The sequence below is a fragment of the Orycteropus afer genome, unplaced genomic scaffold (assembly GCF_000298275.1).
Source record: "Orycteropus afer afer isolate SDZICR_OR568_19922 unplaced genomic scaffold, OryAfe1.0 scaffold00056, whole genome shotgun sequence".
Lineage (NCBI taxonomy): Eukaryota > Metazoa > Chordata > Mammalia > Tubulidentata > Orycteropodidae > Orycteropus > Orycteropus afer.
This window is the reverse complement of record NW_006921643.1, coordinates 2,375,433-2,398,057: the sequence shown is the minus strand read 5'-3', so window position 1 is coordinate 2,398,057 and position 22,625 is coordinate 2,375,433. Positions and strand designations below refer to the sequence as shown.

At 36.9% G+C, this 22,625-nt stretch overlaps 2 protein-coding genes across 2 annotated transcripts in view; one reads left to right on the top strand and one right to left on the bottom strand.

Annotated features, from left to right (window-relative positions):
* FAM13B (family with sequence similarity 13 member B) overlaps positions 1–11,852 on the top strand; it is a 118,716-nt gene extending 106,864 nt beyond the window's left edge. Inside the window, exons 16-22 of the mRNA XM_042780718.1 lie at positions 1,730–1,959; positions 3,784–3,867; positions 4,093–4,188; positions 7,459–7,542; positions 7,638–7,810; positions 8,574–8,675; positions 11,729–11,852. Coding sequence (XP_042636652.1) covers positions 1,730–1,959; positions 3,784–3,867; positions 4,093–4,188; positions 7,459–7,542; positions 7,638–7,810; positions 8,574–8,675; positions 11,729–11,852 — 893 coding nt within the window. The remainder of the gene's footprint in view (positions 1–1,729; positions 1,960–3,783; positions 3,868–4,092; positions 4,189–7,458; positions 7,543–7,637; positions 7,811–8,573; positions 8,676–11,728) is intronic.
* A 64-nt stretch (positions 11,853–11,916) lies between these two features.
* Positions 11,917–22,625, bottom strand: part of PKD2L2 (polycystin 2 like 2, transient receptor potential cation channel) — a 66,429-nt gene continuing 55,720 nt past the window's right edge. Inside the window, exons 13-14 of the mRNA XM_007938940.1 lie at positions 18,570–18,682; positions 11,917–11,968 (exon numbers count right to left, since the gene is read on the bottom strand). Of these exons, the coding sequence (XP_007937131.1) occupies positions 11,917–11,968; positions 18,570–18,682 (165 nt within the window). The remainder of the gene's footprint in view (positions 11,969–18,569; positions 18,683–22,625) is intronic.

The window sequence follows — 22,625 nt, the reverse complement described above, 5'->3', positions numbered from 1 at the left end:
TTAAACTACTTGGTCTCTCTGGGTAGCTGGCTGTGACCAAGCAGTGACCACAGCCTTGCCCCTTGTCAGCTCTACTATACACCTGGGAATTCTGATCATTCACATAAACTTATAGGACCATTGTCTGCCAACCCTATCTTGTTCTTGGATACACTCCCCATTTCATAGACATACCTAATCTTTCAGCCTGTCCAGCCATCTATCTACCCATATACCCATGTTAGCCTTCACTGACAACACAGTACTGTACTGTATGTGTAAAAGGGTTCATCTTTGTTGTCTGTACCTCCCATGTACCTCACTATATCTTTTCTCATCCTCAGTGCCGCCATATTGGTCACTAACATTTGGTACATTGCCCTTCTCTTCATCCAAATCAGTACTTATCTCTGTCTGTCTAACAGCATTCCCTCCCCTCCCCTCCCACCCCTGGTAACCAACAAAGAACATTTCCTTCTATAAATAAACCTTTCCTTAACTTTTACAATAATGGACTAATACAATATTTGTCCTTTTGTGATTGACTTATTTCACTCAGCATAATGTCCTCCAAGTTCATCCACATTATTAACAATTCTTTTTTAGGATATTAGTTTATTTTTTCCCATAATTTTGTTAAGCATTTCCTTGTTTAATGTCAGTTTCCAACTCTTAGTTAAAATCATTACCTTTACTGTATTATAAAACATGGTCATTAAATTGACTAGCATTAGCTTCCCAACTAATTTCTCAGTTTTCTTGTACTATAACTGTCCTAAAGTCCATTCTCTGCATAATAGCCAGAATTGCCTTTTAAAAAATGATTTTGCTTCTGTAGGCATCCTTTTCCACTTAGAATAAAATTTGAGCTCCATAGTGTGGCCTTTAAGTCTTTGCACACTGTGGCCGGTAGCACATTTTATATCACTTTCCTCTCTTTTTCTTTTCCTTAAGCATGCTAATTATTAGGGCCTTTACACAGGCTAAGGAATCTGATGGCGTAGTGGATAAGGCATTACGCATTGGCTGTTCACCAGAAGGTCGGCAGTTCAAACCCACCAGCTGCTCTGTGGGAAGAAGACAGGGCAGTCTACTTCCATAAAGATTTATAGCCTTGGATACCCTATGGGGGTCACTATAAGTTGGAGTGAGCTTCATGGCAATGGGTTTGGTTTTTTTTTTTTTGGTTTTACACAGGCTGTTGCCTCAACTGGGGAGGAATGCTCTTTCCCAAAATTTCCTGTGCTAGTTTCACACTCAACTCAGATGTCACCATCTCAGAAAAGTCTTCTCTCTCAATCCCATCCACTGTAGTTGCTCATCCACAAAACACACTCCTTTCAACACTCTTGACACCATCCTATATTATCTTTTTTATAGCACCTGTCACTCTTTGAAATGATTTTGTATATTAACCTGATTACTTGGTTATTGTTTTTCCATCCCTATAAAGAAGATATATTCCATGAGAATAGGTACTATGTCTGTTTTATTTACTACTGTATCAAAAATGCTCAGCAGAACATCTTACTTTTATAGTAGACTTCCTATGAATATTGGTTGAAAGAATAAATAGTATAATTCCTTTACTGTCTTTATAATTAAATGTCCCATGTAACTTTGAAATATCCAAGGCTGTGTGCTGTTAGCATATAGGTTTCTGTTGTAAATCTTGTTTATTCTTTTAAGCTAATCACATTTTAACGAAAATCATGATTATTGATCTTATGCTCTCGATTCTGAAATGCAGATGCAAAACAAAAAAGCTCTGATGGAGAATTTGTACCTCACACACGTCCACGTAGTAACACTCTTCCAAAAAGCTTTGGCTCTTCTCTAGACCATGAAGATGAAGAAAATGAAGATGAATCCAGGGTCATTCAGAAAGAGAAGAGGCCATCCAAGGAAGCAACGCTTGAACTTATTCTAAAAAGACTGAAAGAAAAACGTGTTGAGAGGTGTCTTCCAGAAGATATCAAAGTAATCTTAAACTATGGTTTTTGCCCAGGCTAGTCTGTAGAATAGCCCTGCTACACACCTTTTCCATTATTCAGTAAAGCCCATGCCTACTGCAATTGTGGTCAAAGCACTTGTCAACCTAATGGTTTATTAGATGAAATTGGCTGGGAGAGCAGAGAGGTATATGGTCTCAGGAGAATTTTTTCCAGGTAGTGATGAGTTTTGATGTGCATTCCTATTGTGCCAACAGAGTATACCTCTCTCACGATCTAAATATTAAGATTCTTTCTCTCCCTTGGATAGAGATGAATTAGTAATTCTAGTACCCTGCCTTGACTTTTTTTTTTTAATTTCATGTTAGAATAACTCCTTTACCCATCTCATCATCCTCTTTTTCCTATAAATAATTTTGATTAGATTAGCTTTGTTCAGATTCCTTATTAAATGTTTGTTTCAAGCTTGAAGTTATGTAAATCAGTGTTTTAACAGGGACTACATCCAGCCACCAGTGATTTTTCAAAAAAATTTTTACCTCTAATTTCACTCTGGAAAGAGATGGGTGGTATTAACTCAAAGTTCTGGGACTAAGTAGAAGGTTGATTTGGTGTACTGTTGGAGAGTATTCTGTCTATCTAACAGCGAACAGGAATGTTGGTTTGTTGAAATGTTAATAGGTAATCCTGTGGAACAAAGTGGGGAGGTTCTGTAAGCAAATAAGTTTAGGAAGTCCTCCTTACTATACCATTTAGAATATGAAAATATGTGAGAAGAGTATTTCACTGTAAAGAAAGTACCAACCCAAATAGATGAAGGGAAACTGAAGTCCTTGAATAGAATTCTAAGGCTACAGATTGACATTGCTGAGCTTTTTCTAGGATCTTTCTACTGTTCTAAGGAGCTCTGGTGGTATAGTGGTTAAAGCATTTTCCTGCTGAAAAATGGTTGGTGGTTTAAACCTACCAGGTGTTCCATAGGAGGCAGTCTATAATGATTTATAGCCTATTGGAAACCCTCTTGGGCAGTTCTACTCTGGCATATAGGGTCACTATGAGTAGGAATCAACTTGATTGCAGTGGGTTTGGTGCCCCCTCCCCCCCACTATACTGCTGCCAGATTTTCTTAGTAGTTTAGGAGAAATACTGGATTATAAAACCATGTATATTTTGTGTACATGTATATATCCATTAGTCTTGGTGCTAATGAAAGACTGACATTAAATAAAATAATAAGCATGTGTTATTTTATGTGTGCTAGGCACAGTTTTAAGGAGCTCTGGTAACATAGTGCCTAAGGCACTTGTCTGCTAACCAGATGGCTGGTGATTCAAACCCACCAGCCACTCCTTGGAAGAAAGGTTGGGCAGTCTACTTCCACAGTGATACTGCCTGGAAAATACAAGGAGGGGTCGCTATGAGTCAGGTCCTACTGACAGCACATAACAATAACAGTAACAAGAAGAAGCATGGTTTTAAATGCTTTGCATTTATGCGCTTGTTTAGCCCTCATTAGAACCCTTTGAGGTAAGATTTAGTATCCCCATTTTACAGATTACGATTTGAATACAAAGAGGTTAAGTAAATTGCCTAAAGTCATAAAGCCAGTATTCCTAATTTATTCAGATAAAACATACAACTAGCCACCAGAGGGGGTTGGTTCCTATATATTAGGACAGATTCCACAAGACACTGGAAAATGTTGCCTGCAAATTGCTAAGCAAAGGATGCATTCTTACTAGCTTGGACTAGGCTGGTGAGGTACTGCCTTTTCAACTTAAATACTTATATTGTGGGAGTGAGGATGATAATAATGGTTTCAGTGGGACTTTTTTTTTTTTTTTAATTCTAGAAAATGACAAAAGACCATTTGGTAGAAGAGAAAACTTCTCTCCAGAAGAGTCTTCTATACTATGAAAGTCAACATGGAAGACCGGTAATGCCTCTCTTTAAAAAGATTTTAATTGCTATCATAAAAAAGAACATGAATTACTTCCATGCTGTTTTTCAGAGCTATTTTATGAAACTTTGTTTTCTACACTTGGAAAAATGCCTCCTTATTTAACATAAATTTTTAGAAGTTGGGGAAAAATCATATTACTTAATGCTTTGGACATTTAGATTTCTAATGACTAGTTGATTTCCTTTTTTCTTGTTTCAGGTGACCAGGGAAGAAAGGCACATTGTTAAACCTCTCTATGATAGATACAGACTTGTAAAGCAGATGCTGACAAGAGCTAGTATCACTCCTGTCCTTGTAAGTAAATAAGTATGTTTTTTTTAAAAATATGGTGGTATATTGGAGACATATATAGCTGAGGTAGAAGAATTCCTAATTCCATAGTAGTGTAAATAGTCTTTGAAGTTCTTTTTGAAAACCATTTTAGAATTCCACAAGTTTGTCTTTGAAAACTGAGTGTCTAGGAAGCTTTTCTATAGACTCCTAAATATGACCATATACCTTAGAGAAATTTGGAGTTGAAAAGGTTATTGTTAAGCCAAGACAGTTCATTCGGGAAAGAGTAAATTGTCTTTTCAAAAAATGATGGTAGGACAACCAGATATCCACATGCAAAAGAATGAAATTGATCATAATCAACATAAGTCAGATCTTCACTTTTTTCATTCCTTTTCAGTTCTGACACCAGCTGCCCATATACCACCTCTTTCTCTGAACCTAGCCACCCAGATGTAGGTCCCATCAAAACTTAAAAGACACAGTCTTCCAGGCTGCCATATAAACCTCAGACTTCAGACACCCAGCCACAAGCTTGGGCGTCCCCTAATATTATACCCACACTTTTGACTTACTAGCTACAAGTTTGGGATTTTCCCACTATCAGGATGCCAGTTGCAAGCTTGGGGGACCTCCTGTCCTCCCTTACATCTGACCTACAGATTATAAATTTGCGGGTGCCATCTTATCCCCTCAGGATATCACCTATAAGCTCAGGGGTTCTCAGCACTCTCACTTCTGACCTGCTGGCTCACTACTCCCTCAGGTTCAGTAATTTGATAATTCACTGCAGCAACGCAGAGCTCATGGAAAGTGCTATACTTAATAGCTTCCTAATAAAGGATACAAAGCAGGATCGGTGTAAGAAAGAGGCGCATAGGATGAAGGCTGGGAGGGTTCCCAACACTGAGCTGCTTTGGTGTCCATAGCTTTTATTGGATATCTCATTACGTTATACAAACATCAGTCCCTTTCCATTGGGGTCATTCGCTATTTTGAGGTAATCACAAAGCATTGTCAGGTAGGGCTCTCTGGCCTGGCTACCATGAGGTGATCATCAAGAAGTAAGTCTCTGGCCTGGCCAGTCCCATACTACAGAATTGGTTGTCTCTCTGGCATAACCTGTCAGGTCTGGAGTCTTTATGGAGGATACTTTTTTTTAAAAAATTAAATTAAATTTAATTTTGATTTGGATGAAGATTTACAGAGCAAATTCACTTTCTATACAGCAATTCACATGTACTTTGTCTCATGTCATTGACCACAGTTTACCACAATGCAACAGCTCCCCTCCCACTTCCTCCTGATAGTTACCTCTTCCCAGTGTCCATCCCTCCATACTCTCCTGCCCCCTGAGCTGTCTCCCTGTGCATAAGCAGCCCTTCCTTCTCCCATGATTGTTCTCTCCAGGGTGTGTGTCTACTTGAGGTAAATGTTTAACTCTATGGAGGATACTTTCAAACTATTAGAAAAATTCCAAGTTTATTTTTTATTTTTTTAGGGATTATCTTTTAGGAATAGAGGACAAAGACCAAATTTTTTGGGTAAAGTTAATGTAAACTTCATAGACCTGTACATCTTAACATACAAAAATTAAAATGGATCATAGACCTAAATATAAGAGCTAAAACTATGAAACTCTTAGAAGAAAACATAGGAATAAAGTTCTATTATCTTGAATTAGGCAATTATTTCTTAGATAAGACACCAAAAGCACAAGCAATGAAGGAAAAAAGAAATTGGACTTCATTAAAAGTAAGAAAGTAAAATGACAAGCCAAAGAATGAGAGAAGATATTTGTAAATAATATATCTGATAAGGGACTTGTATCCAGAATATATAAAGAACTCTGCTAACAATAAAAAGACAAATAACACAAATAAAAAATGGCAAAAGTTTTTGTGTAGGTACTTCTCCAAAGAAGATATGCAGATGGCCAATAAGCACATGAAAAGATGCTCAACATTGTCAGTTATTAGTGAAATGCAAATCAAACCACACTGAGATACCACATCATACCTACTAACCGGTTGTCTGGTTGACTCCAACTCATGGCAACCCCATGTGTGTTAGAACACAGATAATAACAAGTGGTGGTAAGGATGTGGAGAAATTGAGATTCATACACTGGTGGTGGGAATGTAAAATGATGCTGCTACTTTGAAAAACAGTTTGTCATTTCCTTAAAAAGTTAAACATAGTTACCATAGGAACAGTAATCCTCCACCTAGGTCCAAAAGAATTAAGAACATACTCTACACAAAAACTTGCACTCAAATCTTCAAAGCAGCATTATTCATAAAAACCAAACAATTCAAATGTCCCTCAACTGATGAATGGTTAACCAAAATGTAATATATCCATACAGTGGAATATTACTCAGCCATTAAAAGGAATGAAAGATTGATAAATGCTACACCATGAGTGAACCTGGAAAACACATGCTAAGTGAAAGAAGCCAGACAGAAAAGGACATGTACGATTTCATTTATATGAAATGTCCGGAATAGATAAACTCATAGAGAGTAGATTAGTGTTTGCCAAGGGTTGAGGGGAGAAAGCAAATGGGGAGGGACTAGTAATCACTCCCCAGTGTGGGACTTCTTTGTTGTTGTTTTTTTTTAACTTTTTATTGTGATTTGAGGGAAAGATTACATAGCAAATTGGTTTTCCATTCAGCAGTTTATACAGCTTTGTTTCTTGAAATTGATTGCAGTTTCCACAATATAACAGCACTCTTCCCACTTGCTCTGTTACCACTTCTTTTCACCCTTCTTTCCTTTCCCTTCCTGCCTTCTGAGCTTTTTTATCCCTGGGCAAATGTTGCCCATTTGATTTCATATGGTTGGTGAATTGTGAGGTTTCTTTTTGAGGTGATGAAAATGTTACGGAATTAGATAGTGGTAATAATGGTTGCATAACCTTGTAAATTATATACTAAAACCACTGAAGTATGTGCTTTAAATGGGTGAGTTTCATGATAGGTAAACTGTGCCAATAATGATGTAATTTAAAACAAATAAAGTGTAAAGACATCCGCAGACCAAAGAAGTTGAGAGCTGCTGATAAAAAGAATGCTCCAAATTAAACTATATGTAGTGCTTAATCATTTTGAATTTTAAAAATATTTATTAAACTAGTTCTTTTAGACTTAACTTAAATTATTACCCTATTACCACTCTTGTGCAAACACAGAAAGGGAAATAAATGCAAAAATAAATTTATTAAGTTTTCCCACTGAGTGCTTGAAATACTTACAGTATAAACCATTTGTATTGTTGATTGTTACAGGGCTCTCCATCCACCAAGCGAAGGGGGCAGATGCTACAACCAATCATAGAAGGAGAAACTGCACATTTTTTTGAAGAAATCAAGGTAATCAATTAGAAAAATCATTCTCTGATCTCCTTTTTAAGAGAAATGTTGAAAAGTCATGGCCTGTTTGATTCTCTGCATGGATATCTTCTTAGGAAGAAGAAGAAGATGGTGTTAATCTGTCATCTGAGTTAAGCGATATCTTGAAAACTGCTGTACAGGCTCAGTCTTTTTCAAGTTCATTGGAAAACTCAGAATCTGATATTGAAGAAAATCAAGAAAAACTGGCTCTGGATCTCCGATTGTCAAGTACACGAGCAGCTTCCATGTAAGTATACTGGTTTGTGGTTTTATTTGTATAAGAAAATGTATTATATTTTATATATATATTGTATAATAAAGTTTCTTATAACAAGAGATTCAGTGTTAAATAACTGAGCAGTTGGGGAAAATTAATACAGTGCTCAGCAGATAATACTTTTTTTAAAAGTTTGATTTTCAAATACCTGTTGTCATTCCCATTTCCTTTATAACTAAAACCAAAAAACCAAACTCATTGCCATCGAGTCGATTTGACTCATACCAACCCCTCCTTGGGTTTTGGAGGCATTTTCTCTACAGAAGTAGATTGCCCAGTCTTCCTTCCAAGGACTGGCTGGTGGGTTTGAACTACCAGCCTTCTGGTTAACAGTCATATGCCTTAGGCATTACACCACCAGAGAGCTCCCTCCTTTATAACTAGTGTTTAAATTTTTTTTAAAATCTAAAGTCCTACATTTAATTACTGACAAAATGCAATAAGCAACTGAAAATTTATATGCTAGTTTTCTCTATATCAGCTTCTCTACCTATATATGATATATGACAATGGTTCTTTAACTCTGGCTGCATACTATAGTCAGTACTGTCAGTAGAGAAGACTTTTTTTTTTTAAGCACTAATGCTGAGTGCTGCTTTCAGCATTTAATTGCTCTGTGGTGGAGCTTAGACATTGGACTGGTCTGAAAGTTCCCCAGCAGATTTTAATTTGCTGCCAGAATATAATGAATCAGTAGTGCCCTTTCAATATTTTCCTCCCTTTTTACTTTTAGGCCTGAATTATTGGAACAACTTTGGAAGGCTAGAGCTGAGAAAAAGAAACTACGTAAAACATTACGAGAATTTGAAGAAGCATTTTATCAACAAAATGGAAGGTTTGTTGGGCATCATAGAATTGAATTGTCATTGTCTCTTAAGTTTATAAGTGCCCATATGTTAAAATAATGGAATATATAGGATTAGGCGTAAGTTCTGCGTATTAAGGATGTTGTCTTGAAAATACAGTTTTAAAAAATTCTTATGTATTCTGAAACTCTATTTTTAATGTCCAGGAAAAGTCAGAGCTGGATGTTTTTAATCTAATAGAGTATTTCTGGGCTGTCCTAGGGAGGCTTAATTGTATGACAATGATTTTATGTTTTTTCCCCTCTATATTTTTTCACCCTTACAGGGAGGTTGTAAAACAAGATGTTACTTCCATTTAGAAAGGGTCTTATGTATCTTCAGTTATTTTGGATTCTTAATTTTTTATACTAATCAACGCTCCTTCGGCTACATTTGGGTTATTCCAGAGTCCCCATTTTTAGGATGCATAAGAACAATGTGGCAGTCATATGGCCTTCATAATGTGCTATGTCCCTTTATCTAGTAATTAGTTGACCCAGCTGAGCTTTTTTTTGGTAATAAAATACATAAAATGAAACATTTGACAGTTTAATCATTTCTGTATCTACAGTTTAATGACATTAATTACATAGACCATGTTGTGCACCATTACCACTATTTCTAAAAGTTTTTCATTACACCCCAAATAAAAACTCAATAGCCCTTATCCAGCAACTCATCATTTCTTCCTCATTTGAGCCCCTGGTAATTACTAGTAAACTTTATTTTATTATAGTAAAATATATATAACAAAGCATTTGCTGTTTAAACCTTTTTTTAAAAAAAAAGAAAAAAACTTTAAATTGTGATTTGAGTGAAAGTTTACAGAGTTTTGTTTTTCATTCAGCAGTTTTATTAACATCGATTAATCCCCACAACAGAACAGCTCTCTTCCTACTTCCTCTCTCCATTACCTTTTTTCTGTGTCTGTCTTTCCTATGCAAATGCTGCCCTTCTGATAGCTCATGGTTGGTTGTTCTAAGGAGTGCACCTCCCTGATGTAAATGTTCACTTGGTAGTCCTATTGTTTGGCTGAAAGTTGAGCCTCAGGAGAGAGTTCAGTTCTAGGCCTAAAGGGTGACTACGGGTTATAGTCTCAGGGGCTCCACCAGTTTGTGTCAGTCTAGTAAGTGTGCTCTTTTTTATGATTTTGAGTTTTGTTCCACATTTTTCTCCCACTCCATCCAGGATCTCCAATTTTGATCCCTTTGAGAGTGGTTGTTCAACCGTATTTATGTGTACAAGTCAGTGATATTAATTACATTCACCATGATGTGAAACCATCACTATGTGTCTTTCATCACCCTTAATAGAAACTCGGTACTCTTTAAGCAATAACTTCCTCTTTTTCCCTTCCACCTGCCCTGATAACCACTAATAAATTTTTCCTCTATGCATTTGCCTATTTTAAATATCTCATGTAAATGGGATCATACAAAGTTTGTCCTTTTGTGTCTGACTTATTTCACTTCATATAATGTTTTCAAAGTTCATCCATGTGTCAGAACTTTATTTCTTTTTATAGTGGAATAGTATTCCATTGTGTGTATATACAGTACCATATTTTGTTTATTCATTCATCTGTTGATGGAAACTTGGGTTGTTTCCAGCTTTGGGCTATTGTAAAGTACTAAAACAAACCAAACTCACTGCCATTGAGTTGATTCTGACTCATAATGACCCCCATTGGGTTTCTGAGGCGGTAAATCTTTACGGAAGTCATTGCTCCATCTTTCTATCACGGAGCAGCTGGTTAGCATTCAGATTCTTTTAGGTACTATGCCACTATATCTGCTTCTAAAATTAAGAAAAATACATTCCAGTCAAATGGTGCCAGGAATGAGGCTTAAATGATCTCAGGCCTCAGAAAGTTTTTTCAAAATGTGGTAGTTTTACCAAGCTAACAGCTGTATTACAAAGTCCTAAATGTGTTTAATTTAAAAAAAAAAAAAAAATCAATTATTTTCCTCTACTCTTAGTCTCTTGTGTACCAATACCAAACCAAACCCACTGCCATCAAGTTGATTCTGTCTCATAATGACCATATTAGATGAGTAGAATTGCCCCAGAGGGTTTCCAAGGCTATGAATCTTTAGAGAAGCAGACTGCCTCACTCTTGCAGAGTGGCTGGTGCGTTCAAACTGCCAACCTTTTGGTTAGCACCTGAATGCTTTAAGCACTGCACCACCAGCGATCCTTAGTCCCCTCTGTAGACCAAACCAAACTCATTGCTATTGAGTTTATTCCAACTCATTATGATCCCTGTTGGGTTTCCAAGGCTGTAAATCTTTACAGTAGCAGACTGCCTCATCTTTCTTCTGTGGAGCAGCTGGTGAGTTGGAACCACTGACCTTTTGCTTAGGAGACAAATGCTTTAACCAGTACACCACCAGAGCTCCTCTAGTCTCCTCTGTAGGCTGGCATACACGTTTAAGAAAATCTCAAGAGCAGGAATGCATTTTCTGAGTACCTTCTTGTCTTTGTCTTATTGGAAGAAAATTTTGCTCATAATTATAGTTAGAATGATTTGATGATTTACCCTGATTAAATTGGATTGCTTTGGGTCATTATTAATATGGGAAAACTGTTCTTTTGCTAGATTGGAGTAAGATGTTTTACATCTCAGTTAATCAGAGCTGCAATTAACCAAATATATTAAATGACCGAGTATAGACCTCCAGCATTTAATATTCATTTACAGACCTGGCAGAGTCTAGCAATGTATGTCTTTTTAAGATATTTTGGTTGCCTGTAGTTATCTACCTTGATCATTGCTAAGAAGTACAACACTATTTAATGTTATATATAGAGGAATCCATCAAAAATAGGAGTGTGTTATGACTCCTCCTTGGAGATGGGGGTATTAATCCAATCACTTTTTTTTTTTTTTTTTTTTTTAGTGAACCCTGATTTTTTTTTTCTGTAGAGCAGCTTTTATTTTAACTTATATTTGATTACTTGGTGTCTTATATTAGGACTTGTGGGTCTTTATCTTCCAGATAATTTCTAGAATATTAAAAATTTTTTTTTTTTCCTTCCTTAGGAATGCCCAGAAAGAGGATCGTGTTCCAGTGCTTGAGGAGTACAAGGAGTACAAAAAAATTAAAGCCAAGCTTAGGCTTCTTGAAGTTCTTATCAGCAAACAAGATTCTTCAAAGTCCATATAAAACATCATAAAATCAGTTGTATTCCCTGAAGCTTCCGTCATATGTTCTTGGCTGGTACTTGATTTCATTTTGTCAGGCACTCAGAGAATTTCATTTTGTACTTGGTTGTGGTGCCACTAAAGAAATGATGGGAGGGTAAGTAGGCCCTCTAGAGGGATCTTAAGTGATGTTCCATATTAACCACAGACTGTCCTCTCCATCTTTAGTAAAAATGCAGTTTCCTTCATTGTTTTGTACTACAGATACACCCTGTTCCCAAAAGACTAGAATTTTATCCTTTCAACGTCAAGAACTTTGGAAATACAAGTTTTTTGTTATTACCAACTTTATTATTATTTTTTCATTACTGAAGAAAATTGAGAGGAATATCTTCACACCACACTGGAGTCTTCAGTTGCCTTTTGCTTACAGAATGACTGAAAATTTGAAAGAAAAGCTTATGAAAGTATACAAATGCAACTGTGTCTATCTTTTCCTATAAAACCAAAATCAGACTGAAACTTCAAGTTTTACTGTGGAACTACCTTTCTGTTCAGTTCCCAAAATGACACTTTCTCACAGGTAGTACATTAGCAAAGTCTCCTAATTCATTGGTCACACAGCTTCTGGATGATGATAGCAGTAGGTAGACCAAAAAGTGACCTTGTTTAGTATATTGAAAATATACACCACACATCACACACACAACTAAATCATATCACGTGCTGCCTATGGGACTTAAGTTACTGTTTGTTTTCTCAGTTACTGTCTATCAACTGGTGATGATGTGATTTGTCAGGATCAGATCTGCATTGTTCCCCCACTTGTCTCCAGATAATGTGAGAAATCAGCCTTGTCAGTATGTAGGAAGTGTTGGTGCTCAGACATGTATGTTCAATCACCTGGGCCTAAATTGGCAAAATAATCGTATGCCTAAAGTAAATTTGTTCTTAACAAGGGCTAAAACCACTGCATTTTTTACATATATCTTCAGGGGGTTGCATTGTTGTTTCTTTTAATCAGCAAAATCCATACAAAATACCCTCTTTGCTCAGTCACATGCTGTTTAAAGCAGCTGGTTACAGGACGTGTAGTGATGTGCCCTTTGATGTATACTTTAAGCATAGCTCTTTTTTTGTTGGCTTTGCATGGCTTTCTTCAGGTATTCTATTAATATCATTCTGTTAGTTATTTTCACAGAATGGTGACTTTATTTATGCTAACAATACAACAGTTATTAATAGCAGATTCTGGTCAGGCTTAATCGAAGTGTTAATTTTTTTTTCCTGGTGCTTTTTTGGATTGATGAGTGTCTTCTTTTGACTGTGGCCATGTTTTGCATGCAGTGACTCATGCACGGTTTCCTTACTAGCTGATATTAACAGTTTGTTCCATACAAAAGCAGACTTTTGCAACATCCTTTAATAAGGTGAGGGAAGCATGAACCTCAGATTTCTGGCACTATTATATAGAAAGCACATGAACTAGCTTGAAAATCAATAGTATTTTTAGTATTTCACATTTCACCTGTGTGTGCAATGCCTTTTTTGGGGGGGAGGGAAAATCCAGTGGTAGTGAAGTATAGTTGGGGAATATAACAAGCACTAAATCTAGCCCTTTTTGCATGGTTTCCTTTTGATACAGCTAGGTTATTCATACATTATACTTTGAAAAGTAAAATTAAAAATACCAGAAGATGTATCACTTTGATTTGAATCCATCATGCAGTGTACATTTCAGTTAATTTCTTTTAGTCTTCAGACAGGAGTGATGTATCCAAACATTGAATTTAATGTGCACTGTATATTGTTTTATATGAATGTGTTTTATATACCACATGCAAAAATGTCCATATGCACTATTTAAATGTTTTAAATAATATATTCCTTCTCTATAATGCTTAAATCTATATGAGTACCATATTTTTATAAGTCAGTGGCCTGACTGGTTTCATTTTAAAATTAACAGCTGCTTCATGATGTTTGTTATTCAATGTTAATGTTTGGCTGTTTAAGTAGAATAGATAAAAGTGGCATGGCAGCACTTATGCTGTGTGAGAGTATTGTATGTCATAGTTGAACATAGTGGTAGAATTAGGCAGTTTGTGTAGTTTTCCTTTCAGTACAAGTCAAAACTGTGTATCTATATAAATAATATATAGATATATACATCCACCAGTGTAATTGCATTGCTGTGTCTGGCACTTCATTGTATAGACTTTTGTAATAAAAGAACTTACTCTTTAATGTTCTTAGTCATTGTAAATGTTTTTTATTTGTTTTTTCCACTGTTGTTGTTGGTAGGTGCTGTCAGGTTGTCTCTGACTCATAGTAACCCTATGTATAACAAAAACACTGCCCGGTCCTGTGCCATCCTCATGATCCTTGCATACCTGAGCCCATCGTGGCAGCCACCATGTCAGTCCATCTCGTTGAGAGCCTTCCCCTTTTTCCTTGACCCTCCACTGTATCAAGCATGACATCCTTTTCTAGGAAAAGCTTCCATCTGATAACATGACCAGTAGATGAGACAAAGTCTGGCCGTTCTTGCTTCCAAGGAGTGTTCTACGTGCACTTCTTCCAGGACAGATTTTTTAGTTCTTTAGATGTCCATAGTACTTTCAGTATTCTTCTCCAACAATACAATTCAAAAGCATAAACTCTTTTTTGGTCTTCCTTATTCGTTGTCTAGCTCTCACATGCATATGAGGCAATTGAAAATACCATGGCTTGGGTTAGGTGCACCTTAGTTTTCAAGGAGACATCTTTGCTCTTCAGCACTTGAAAGAAGTCTTTTGCAGCAGATTTGCCCAATGCAATACATTGTTTGATGTTTTGACTGCTACTTCCATTGGTGTTGAATGTAGAAGCAAGCAGTGTGAAGTCTTTGACAACCTCAGTCTTTTCTCCATTCATCATGATGCTGCTTATTGGTCCAGTTGTGAGGAGTTTTGTTTTCTTTATGTTGAGGTGTAATCTATACTGCAGACTGTAGTTTTAACTCTTCATCAGTGAGTGCTTCAAGTCATCCTCACTTTCAGCAAGCGAAGTTGTGTCATCTGCGTATCACAGGTTGTTAATGAGCCTTCCTCCAATCCTGATACCACTCTCTTCTTACAGTCCAGCTTCTCAGGTAATTTGCTTAGCATACAGACTGAATAAATATGGTGAAAGGATACAACCCTGACTCACTCCCTTTCTGATTTTACACCATACAGTATCCCCTTGTTCTGTTCAAATGACAGCTTCCTGGTCTATGTACAGGTTCCTCATGAGTATAATTAAGTGTTCTGGAATTCCTTTCTTCTCAATGTTATCTGTAATTTGTTAAGGTCCACACAATCAAGTGCTTTTGCATAGTCAATAAAACACAAGTAAACATCCTTCTGGTATTCTTTGCTTTCAGCCAAGATCCCTCTTCAGTTCTTTCAGCTTGAGAAATGCCAAGTGTTCTTCCCTTTTGGTTTTCTAACTCCAGGTCTTTGCACATTTCATTATAATTGACTTTGTCTTCTCAAGCTGCTCTTTGAAATCTTCTGTTCAGCTCTTTTATCTTGTCATTTCTTTCATTTGCTTTAGCTACTCTCCATTCAAGGGCAAGATTCATAGTCTCTTCTGACATCCATTTTGGTCTTCCTTTCTTGTCTTTTTAATGATCTTTTGCTTTCTTAATGGATGATGTTCTTGATGTCATCCCACAATTCCTCTGGTTTTTGGTCATTGGAGTTCAATGGATCAAATCTGTTCTTTAAATGGCCTCGAAATTCAGGTGGAATATAATCAAGGTCATATTTTGGCTCTCGTGGATTTGTTTTAATTGTCTTCAACTTCAACTTGAATGTGCATATGAGCAACTGATTTTCTGTTCCATAATCAGCTCCTGGCCTTGGTTTTGCTAAAGATACTAAGCTTCTCCATTGCTTCTTGCCACAGATGTCAGTTTGATTCCTGTGTACTCCATCTGGCAAAGTCCACATGCATGGCCATCATTAATGTTGTTGAAAAAAGTTAACTTGCAATGAATAAGTTGTTGGTCTTGCAGAATCCTGTCATGCAATCTTGAGTGTTATTTCTATCACCAAGGTCATTTTTTCCCACTACTTGTAATTCTTGTTTCTGACTATTGCATTCCACTCACCAGTGATAATTAACACATCTTGATTGCATGTTCAGTCAGTTTCAGACTGCAGAAGTTGATAAAAAAATCTTCTCAATTTCCTCATCTTTGGCTTTGGTGATAGGTGTGTAAATTTGAATAATAGTAGTAGTAACTGGTCTTCCTTGTAGGCATATGGATATTATCCTATCACTGACAGCACTGTACTTCAGGATAGATCTTGAAACATTCTTTGTGATGATGAGTGCCATGCCATTCCTCTTCAATTTGTCATTTCCAGCATAGTAGATCATATGGTTGTCTGATTCAAAATGGCCAAAACCAGTCCATTTCAGCCCACTAATGCCTAAGATACCGATATTTATGCGTTCTATTTCATTTTTGACAACTTGCAATTTTCCTAGATTCTTATTTCGTACATTCCATGTTCTAATTATTAATGGATATTTGCAGCCGTTTCTTCTCATTTTGAGTTATGCCACTTCAACAAATAGAGGTCCCAGAAGCTTTACTATGTCTACATCATTAATGTCGGCTCTGCTCTGAAGAGGCAGCTCTTCTCCAGTCAAATCTTGATTGCTTTCCAACCTGAGGGCCTCATCTTCTGGCACTATATTGGACAATGTTTTAGGGCTATTCATAAGTTTTTCAGTATATCAAACAGTGCTATTCATAAGGTTTTCACTGGCCAATTGTTTGAGAAGTGGATGGCCTCTTCCTTCTTCCAAGTCTGTTTTATTCTGGAAGCTCCACTGAAACTTGCCCACCATGGGTAAGCTTGCTGGCATTTGAAACACCGGTGGCATGGCCTCCAGCCTCACAGCAACACGCAAGCCACCACAGTATGACAAACTGACAGACAAGTTCATCTCCCTTAGCTGTTCCAAACCACTAGACGTTAAAAAAAAGAAAAATGGAGACCTTAAGTGTTCCCTTGACATAATGTTCTTAAGCTCTGTTTGAATTACCTCAACCAAGGACCTTGGCTAGGTGACAACATGATTACTAAACCATTTGGGGACTAGCTGCAGCTCTGGGGAGTGGTAAGGCCAAGAAAGACCATCTTGTTGATTCTTTTGTGGCTATCTAGGGAGAAGATTTAGTGGACAATCAGCATGTCTTCTTGTAATGAATTATCTTATTAAGAAAACTTGATGTACAGTCCCTAAGACAGAACCTTGGCATATTGAAGGTGAGTGGTGATTAAAAAATGCCTCTGAGTTTTAAAATCCAGGTACTAGTAAGCATTAATATGGATGTTGAAGGCTATGGTCGGGTGATATTGCTTGAATTAAGAAAACATGGCTATTCTAGGAGGGCATGTGAAGCCTGGAAATATTTGAAGTTTTCCTCTAATTTCCAAAAACTACTTTCCAACTAACTGAAAAGGACACTTGCAGCACCGTCATTTACCCTTTTCAGCTATAACTTAATCCCTAATCTTTTTGTTTTTTAAAAAAAGAAAGCACATTTGGGAAATTTTAAATGTGCCACTACAGAAACGGAATTTCCAGTTTGAAGATCGTAGTTAAGTTGGGGACTTTGTTGTATACTTCGTCTTTTTCCAGGACACTTAGAATTACAAAGATTAGAAGTGAAATTATTTTGTGTTAAGTCATATATATAGTGGTTTTCCAGAATCTTAAGCATTTATTAATTTATCAACTGCTGAAGGAAGTTAAAATGTGATATAGGATACACTGGAGGGCATTAGCAGTTCTTTTATATCCTGTGTAACTATGAGGAAACAGTCTTTCTCACCCTACCTACTGAATGATTAACTGGAAAGAGAGCTGTCTCATAACTATAAGCATTATTTTTATACTTCCCCTTCACATTTCTAGAATTTAATAATCTCATTATTGAATCCTTTATTTGTCAGTGTGTGCATACTCTGGAAGTATGTTGTAATATGCATGGATTGCATAGTGGTTCCTACTCAGGCTTGTTTAATTCCTGGTACTTGTTTGATTATCATTGATCCTGAGGATGGTGTGGTGTTGATGGGTGGTTTAGTGCCTTAAAGTATGCCTGAAATAAGGATCAATTTAGGAAATAATTCAATATATAAATACATCTTTTTAGAAATGTTCAGTGATTGCATTACAGATTCTCACCTTCACATTTCTCAATTTTGTAGAGCTGAAAACTTTCTCATCACTCGGTTTAGTTTTAAACTGATATAGTGTAATTCCTTCTCCAGTTCCACTGCATATAAAAAGAGTCTAGAAGGTAATTTAGAAGGAAGTAGAGAATGCATTAGTAATACACTTAACTTTCTTGCATAAAGAGGAACAACAGGTTATTGGTGCCTGTTGTTAAATGCCTTGAGTAGAAAGATAGTATGGCCAGTTACGGATCTAATATTCTAAATCTGTGGAGCATAGTATGTGCTCTACACATCAAATATAAACAGTAGTTCCTTAGAGATGTAAGAATAAAACAGTTGGTCTGTTTATTACCCTATATTTAATAGAATGCAATTTTCTGCTTTTCCGTTTAATTTTTAAATTGGGGGGAAAAAAGTTGGATCTCAACAGAATAAGGTTCTGGATTCAGGAAATTACCCCAAACTCCGCCATTATTATATCTCATAATACCCTGGTTAGAACAAATGCTTACTCTCGAAATTCTTGTTGAGTGACAGGCTGGTAGTCATCTTCAATTTCTGTAGAATAATACTTTTGCTCAAGCCTCTCTTTCCACTTTTTCATCTGTGCTGCCCTTTGAATCTCCTGTCAAGTTACAGGGAAAGAATAGACTGTAACCTTTAAAATGTCTTTATCTCAAGTATTTGGCACACAAACATCACAGCATTTTAAACTATTTTCTACATTCCAGGCCTCTTACTTTGAACTCTGCTGGCTTTTGGCTGTGCCTAGTTTTTGTTGTTGTTAGGTGCCATTGTGTCAATTCCAACTCATACTGACCCTATGCACAACTGCCCAGCCCTGCACTATCCTCACAGTTGTTCTTGTGTTTGAGCTCATTTTTGTAGCTACTGTATCTGTCCATCTCATTGAGGATCTTCCTCTTTTTCACTGACCTTCTGCCAAGCATGATGTTCTTCTCCAGGAACAAGTCCTTCCTGATAACAGGTCCAAAGTACATGAGACAAAGTCTTGCCATCCTCACTTCTAAGGAGATTGTGGTTGTCTTCTTCCAAGACAGATTTGTTTGTTCTTCTAGCAGTCCATGGTATAATCAATATTCTTGGTCAGCACCATAATACAAATGCATCAATTGTTCTTTGGTCTTCATTCATTGTCCAGCTTTCACATGCATGTGAGCAATTGAAAATACCATGGCGTGATCAGGTGATCGTCTGTGTTTTTTTCACATTTCAAAGAGGTCTTGATCTTTTACAGCAGATTTTCCCAGTCCAATGTCCTTGATTTCTTGACTGCTGCACTTCAGTCTTTTCTCCATTTATCATGATGTTGCTTATTAGTCCAGTTATGAGTAGTTTTTTTTCTTCATGATGAAGTGTAATCCATACTGACGGCTGCAGTCTTTGTTTTTCATAAGTGCTTCAAGTCCTCTTCACTTTCAACAAGCAAGGTTGTGTCATGTGAGTATCACAGGTTGTTAGTGAGTCTTCCTTCAGTCCTGATGCTATGTTCTTCATATAGTCCAGCTTCTTGGATTATTTGCTCAGCAAACAGATTGAATAAGTGTGGTGAAAGGATTTAACCCTGATGTACACTGTTCCTGATTTGAAACCAAACAGTATCCCCTTTTTCTTTTTGAATGATTGCCTCTTGGTCTATGTATAGGTTCCTTATGACCACAATTAAGTGCTGGAATTCTGGAATTCCCATTCTTCACAATGTTATCCATAATTTGTTAGGATCCACACATTCGAACAAATGCTTTTGGATAGTCCTTAAAACACTGGTAAATATCTTTGTGGTATTCTCTGCTTTCAGCTAATATCTATCTGGCATCAGTAATGATACCCCTCATTCCATGTCCTCTTCTGAATCTGCTGTGAATTTCTGGTAGTTACCTATAGATGTGCTGATGCAACCATTCCTGAATTACCTTCAGCATAACTTGCATATTGTTTGATAATTTCCACATTCTTTTGGATCATCTTTCTTTCAGTTGGCCAGGTATCTGTCTCCCAAATTTCTTGGCATAGATGATTGAATGCTTCCAATGCTGCTTCTGCTTGTTGAGATGAGATACGTTAATCGGTACTGCTATCCCATGCTTTAAGCCCAAAGACCTATATTCATATCTAAAAGGATTTTCACTTTTACCAAAAAAAAAAAGGCAAAAAGCAAAACTAGCATTTACCATTTGTTTTGCAGCAAGCCTTTAAAGAGGTAGTGCACAACCCAAGAAGTGAGAATGGTGTCACCAAGCTGCTTCCCTGGGAACTACACTCAGCATCAAGCTATCGTAGCTTTGAACTTTGTCTGTGAACAGTGTATGTTATTGTTATTTTAGGTTTTTGTGTTAACTTGCTGTGATTATTTTTTTGGTCTGAACGCTCAAAAATTTTTCCCACATTAATTAATTTTGCTCACGAAAGATTTTACAGGAACACTCTACTTTCGCATAGTGCGGCAAAGCTGTATTCCATTAATTCTTGGAGCCTTGTTTTTCACCAGTACATCAGTGTAGCTTGGACTTCCTTGGTACCATCAGTTCTTGATCATTTACTAACTACTTCCTGAAACGTTTGAACATCACCCAGTTTTCCTAGATTCATACTTAGTACATTCCACATTCTGATTACTAATGGATGTTTGTAGCTGTTTCTTCTCATTTTGAGTTGTGCCATATTAGCAAATGAAGGTTCTAGAGCTTTACTCTCTCCACTTCATTAAGGCCGATTCTACTTTGAGGAAGAAGCTCTCACTCAGTCTTACTTTGAGTGCCTTCTAACTTGATGGGCTCATCTTCCAGCACTTTATCAGACAGTGTTATGCTGCTAATCATAAAGTTTTCATTGGCCGGTTTTTTTGGAGGTAGATTGCCAGGTTCTTTTTCTGATTTAGTCTGGAAGCTCCACTAAAACCTGTCCACCATGGGTGACCCTACTGGTGTTTGAAATACTGATGGCATAGCTTCTAGCATCATAGCAACACATAAGCCACCACAGTATGACAAACTGATAGATGACTCTTAGGAATTTGAGACTACTCCTTGGCTATTTCAAGTGTTACTGAGCCAGCAGGAAAAAAATGCCTGATGTACACAGTCTAAGACAGGAGCTTGGCCTGTTGAAGGTGGACAGTGATCTAGCTACTAGCATCGGTGGCCAAGTGATAATGCTTTGTCTAAGGGAAAATGTGGCTATTCTAGGAGGACATACAACTTTAAAATTAGTGTGTAGTCGTTACTCGATTGGGGTGATTGATCCCAATTACCAAGGGGAAGTTGAGTTGCTGCCACAAAATGGGACCAGGAAGACTATATTTGGAACCCAGAGAATTTTCTGGAGTACATTTAATAGTTCCATGTCCAAAAATAAAAGTTAATGGGAAACCACAGGATCTTATTAGAGGCAGGACCACTGAGGATTCAGATTTGGAACTAATAAAGATTGAGTAACCCAAAAGCAACCAGTTGAGGTTTTGGCTGTGGGCAAAGGGAATGATGTGGAATGGGTAAAAGAAAAGTTATAAATAACTAGTCTGTAATAGAAACAAGCACTGTAACAGCTGTGTATATGTGTATTATTTTATCTAAGGAATGTTAGTAGTGGTGAACTTTGTAGTTAGATATTAAACTACAAAATAATCTTAGGGAATTGTGATTTAGCTAGAAGATATCTTAACATTACTCAGAGACACATGCAATTACTATTGGGACTTTGCCTCCCCTTTTATGGAGAGGATAAGAGTGTCTTCATTTGTATCAGAATAGGTCCATCCATCTTATTAGATGGAAGCTTGAAATAGTTATTTTATGGAGGCTCAGATGTGTTCTAAATAGCCAAAAAGATGAATTGGGCAGACTACTTGCTTAAAGTCTCTCAACTCAAAATTTATGCTGTGATATTCTGCCTATGATGCTGGGTCTCAGTTTTTGCAAACCACATTCCCTTAATTTCTTTGCAAGTTGAATTTCTGTCTGATTCTGCCAGTGTTGGTGGATAGAGGAGAAAAGGATCTTGTTTTTTCCTGTTTCTGTTGGCATTATGTTCAACAGAAGTGGTTGGCTGCAGGCTGTAGCTTCTTTTGGCATACACAGACCAACCTCCTCCTCATACTCCCTCAGAAGTATGGGGGAGGGGAGTGGCACTTAGAGGTCTGAGCAAAAGGTCCACAAGCCCCGTCTCCAAGATTGTATGTTCTGTTAATGCCACTTTTGTAACCTTACCCCTGAGAACGGTAGTCAACTTATTCAAGTTGTTATTTATGAGTTGCCTCAGTGTTCTCCTTTTGCCTTTTCTGTTCCCGAACACCTGTGTGATCAGTTCCTTGTAGTAAATTCTCCTTGCTTGAAACATACGTGGTTTGTGTTTTCTTAACTAGGCCCTGACTGATACATGTAGTATGTCTTTTCATTTGGTCAGGTGTTTTCAAGGAATATTTTAGCTTTTTTCTTATGTTAGTTTTGAATATTTGTGGCATTTTCTACTTTGTTGCTAATATAGTCTTCTATTATAATTTTTAACAAACTAGTGGATGTTTGCATTTTTTTTTCTTTTTTTTTTTTTTT